This window comes from Ruditapes philippinarum, unplaced genomic scaffold (genome assembly GCF_026571515.1).
Source record: "Ruditapes philippinarum isolate M1 unplaced genomic scaffold, ASM2657151v2 ctg2668_1_1_1_1, whole genome shotgun sequence".
NCBI classification, from domain to species: domain Eukaryota; kingdom Metazoa; phylum Mollusca; class Bivalvia; order Venerida; family Veneridae; genus Ruditapes; species Ruditapes philippinarum.
In genome coordinates, this window is record NW_026862639.1 from 232825 (window position 1) to 235848 (window position 3024).

General features: G+C 30.8%; 1 protein-coding gene across 1 annotated transcript; it reads right to left on the minus strand.

The window, feature by feature from the left end:
- Positions 1–200: 200 nt before the first annotated feature.
- LOC132719680 (uncharacterized) lies at positions 201–2379 on the minus strand. The gene is made up of 2 exons (XM_060703495.1): positions 2185–2379; positions 201–1676 (listed from the first exon to the last, which is right to left on the minus strand). Exon 2 carries the CDS (start codon positions 1361–1363, stop codon positions 629–631), a length of 735 nt encoding a protein of 244 aa, XP_060559478.1. The 5' UTR covers positions 1364–1676; positions 2185–2379; the 3' UTR covers positions 201–628.
- Positions 2380–3024: the final 645 nt, after the last annotated feature.

Consider the following 3024-nt stretch of genomic DNA (forward strand, 5'->3'; position numbering starts at 1 on the left):
ATGTTGGCAGCTTTCTTGGATTCCGAAACGTTGAAAAAGCACAATATTTTAAGATTTCAACTTTTATTAAAGTGGTATTGTTAAGATTTGGGCAAACATTTCTGTTAAGTGACATACACTCTAAAGATAATACATTAGTATAAAAAACCAGGGAATCATTGAAAATCAAACACTGAATTATATGCGTTTTAAGGTTGTGCAGTCTTAATCTTATTCAAATGCACAATATTCAGTGTAATAATTCAGATCTAGAGAGAATTGAGTAAAAAAGTGAATGCTAAGGTTAATAATACTCTTGGTCCATTGTAAAAAAAACCTTTTATAAATTATGTCTTTGAAGGGAGGAAATCGTAAGATACGTAACATTATAACCTATGTGTGTGTGGTAAAAACTCTTTCTATTAATTTGTTTACAAAGGAAACGATTGAATAAAGATTTTAACAATAACCAAATATTTCTCTGCAAACACTAACATAACTTCTTCTCTAATAATCTGAATGATTCACTGTCTGTAAATGTTCTATTCTAAGTATGTGTCAAGTAATGGGAAGTATAGATACAGAACAAAAAGGAACATTTTGCCTTACAAATATTCCTCCTTCACCTCATAATGACTGATTTGAAAAATTAAAATGAAATAGCGCATGATTTGCTGACTGTCCTCGACTTAACAGCTATAACACAGTTGTCGTAATTTGTATATTTTTCTATGCATGCTGTAATTCCTGCGTTATATTTAACACGCTTATAAAGTTTCACAAGTAAGTGATGATTAAAATCCTTATTTGTTTTACCATGACCTTCATGATTACCTGCTTTTGTCGTCTGATGAACAGCCAATATTGTTTTTGTTGCATCTATCACATTATATTTTGATTTTCTAGCATAATACACTAACCAGTTATCGTATGCCCTACGTCCTATTACAACTTCAGCTATTTCCTGCCATGGAAATGAGCGTGTCGTAATAAAATAATCTTCTGCCCAAAATGTGAAAAGTTTGCCGCGTTCCTCCGCTAATCTTGTGATACTGCCAAAAGTAGATCCTTCAAATTCAGTGACGTTGTTAACGTTACTTCTTTGTCCAACGATTAAAACAGGCTTGTGTAAGTTAATTGTGGAATATTTCATCAGTAGTAAAGTGTCAATAAGCGTTTCAGTATACAAAATGTCTCCGTTACTGTACGCGTAGAACGTAGAATTATATTTTTTAATCGCATCTCTGTACATATATTTTAAAACCGGAATACCCCCTGCAGCTGCAGTACTTATATGCATTGTCTCGAACCCTTTTCTCGCACACTCTTTAGCGACTAAAGTCTCATTTGTAAATACCACAGGTATTATGAATGGACGCAACATCACCCAATTATGTAACGTTAAGTTATGAACTAAATATTTTTCCGGACTATCACTCCATGTAGTAAAAAGTGTAAGCAATGGTTTTAGAGTTGTTTGCAATTATATCACACTGAAATTTTTCTAGCAGCGTCAATTTTTTATGAGTACATTCATCAACCTCAGATTTTCTGTTGGTACTAGTTGGATGAGTTGCAGCTGAAGCAGTTGCTGTTTTTGATCGTTTGGCCAAAACTCCTTTTTCTATATCTTTGCCAAACTGTTCGATTACTTGAGGATGTAAAAAATTAGCCCCAAACTTATCTTTCCAAACCGCCTTAAATATACATTGAAATGATCCAAATTAACGAGAAATTCAGTATGGCATACATTATACAAATACAATACATTAAAATGATTTAATAAAAACATCAGAAGGACAAGGAATAACGCCATGCAACACTTAAAACCCGTTGATTTGAACAAATGAATTCCGAATATATGAATTGTACAGACATAAGTGCGGACAGTACTTTTTACATTGTGAATAAACAGTGCGGTTTATATATTGAAAGTCATTCTTTTGGTACCTATTCAACCTTTTAATTGACAGTGATTAAAGCAGATAGCTGGCTAATTAATGAAATTAAACAAATACACAATAACACCAGTACTACTAGCTAATGTTAGCATGTCCATATCTGTTTAATACCTACGTAAATCAAACAGTAATAAAAAAAAATCATTATAACCTGCTTGTGTAAATCTTAATATCTTATATCGAATCAAACACCGAAATCAAATGTATTCTTACAGAAAAATGATTGTAAAAAGTAATGTCTTACCTGAGGGTTTTCTTCATCATCCCAGTCCATGGATTTATATATTCTATTAAAAATGTTTGCGTACAAATATAAATAGACTGACATGCAAACCACAAATTGTAATACAACCAGCGAAATGTGAATATTCGTTTTACACTCGATCATTTTATTAAACAGCAGTTACAGTTGATCGAATTTCTTGAAATTACATGAAATGAATTTGTTGAATTAAATGAAATGACAAAGCAATCATAAACTTGAAATTGTTAAAGGTTTAACAGATATAAGAAATATGCTAATTAAAATCGGTTAAGATACTTTTTTAAATCTTAACAGTCAATAAAACTCAACAAAATATTTTTGTACCATTGATAAACATTTTCCGAAAGTATAATAAAAAAAAAAGTTTCTTATGATAACCAATTTTAAACTACTTGCAAATGACTAAAATGATGCAAAAACGTGACCAGGTTCTTAAAGTTGGTGATGTTAAATAGCAGACCAGATTTTGCAAAGCATTTACATTCTCGAAGGAACTCTAAAATCGATTTATTTAAGGGTTTCTATAGCGAAACTGAATAAAAGTATCCTTTGAATGTTACAAACTGACATTGGGAATCTTATTGGCCATTCTGGAATAAGTAAAATAATAGAAAGGGTCTTTCTGAAATGTTATACGCGTCTTTTTTAATTGATCTAAAGTATTTCCGAATACAAACTTTCTTCTAAAGATTATCAGATTTTAAGTTCTTACACTTTCTAGTTACGTTTTACAGATATTTAAGTTCTGTTTTGTTTAATAATATTTCATTTCATTATTCATTTACACTGCTTTAAAAATATCCTTATTGAGAATTAAAT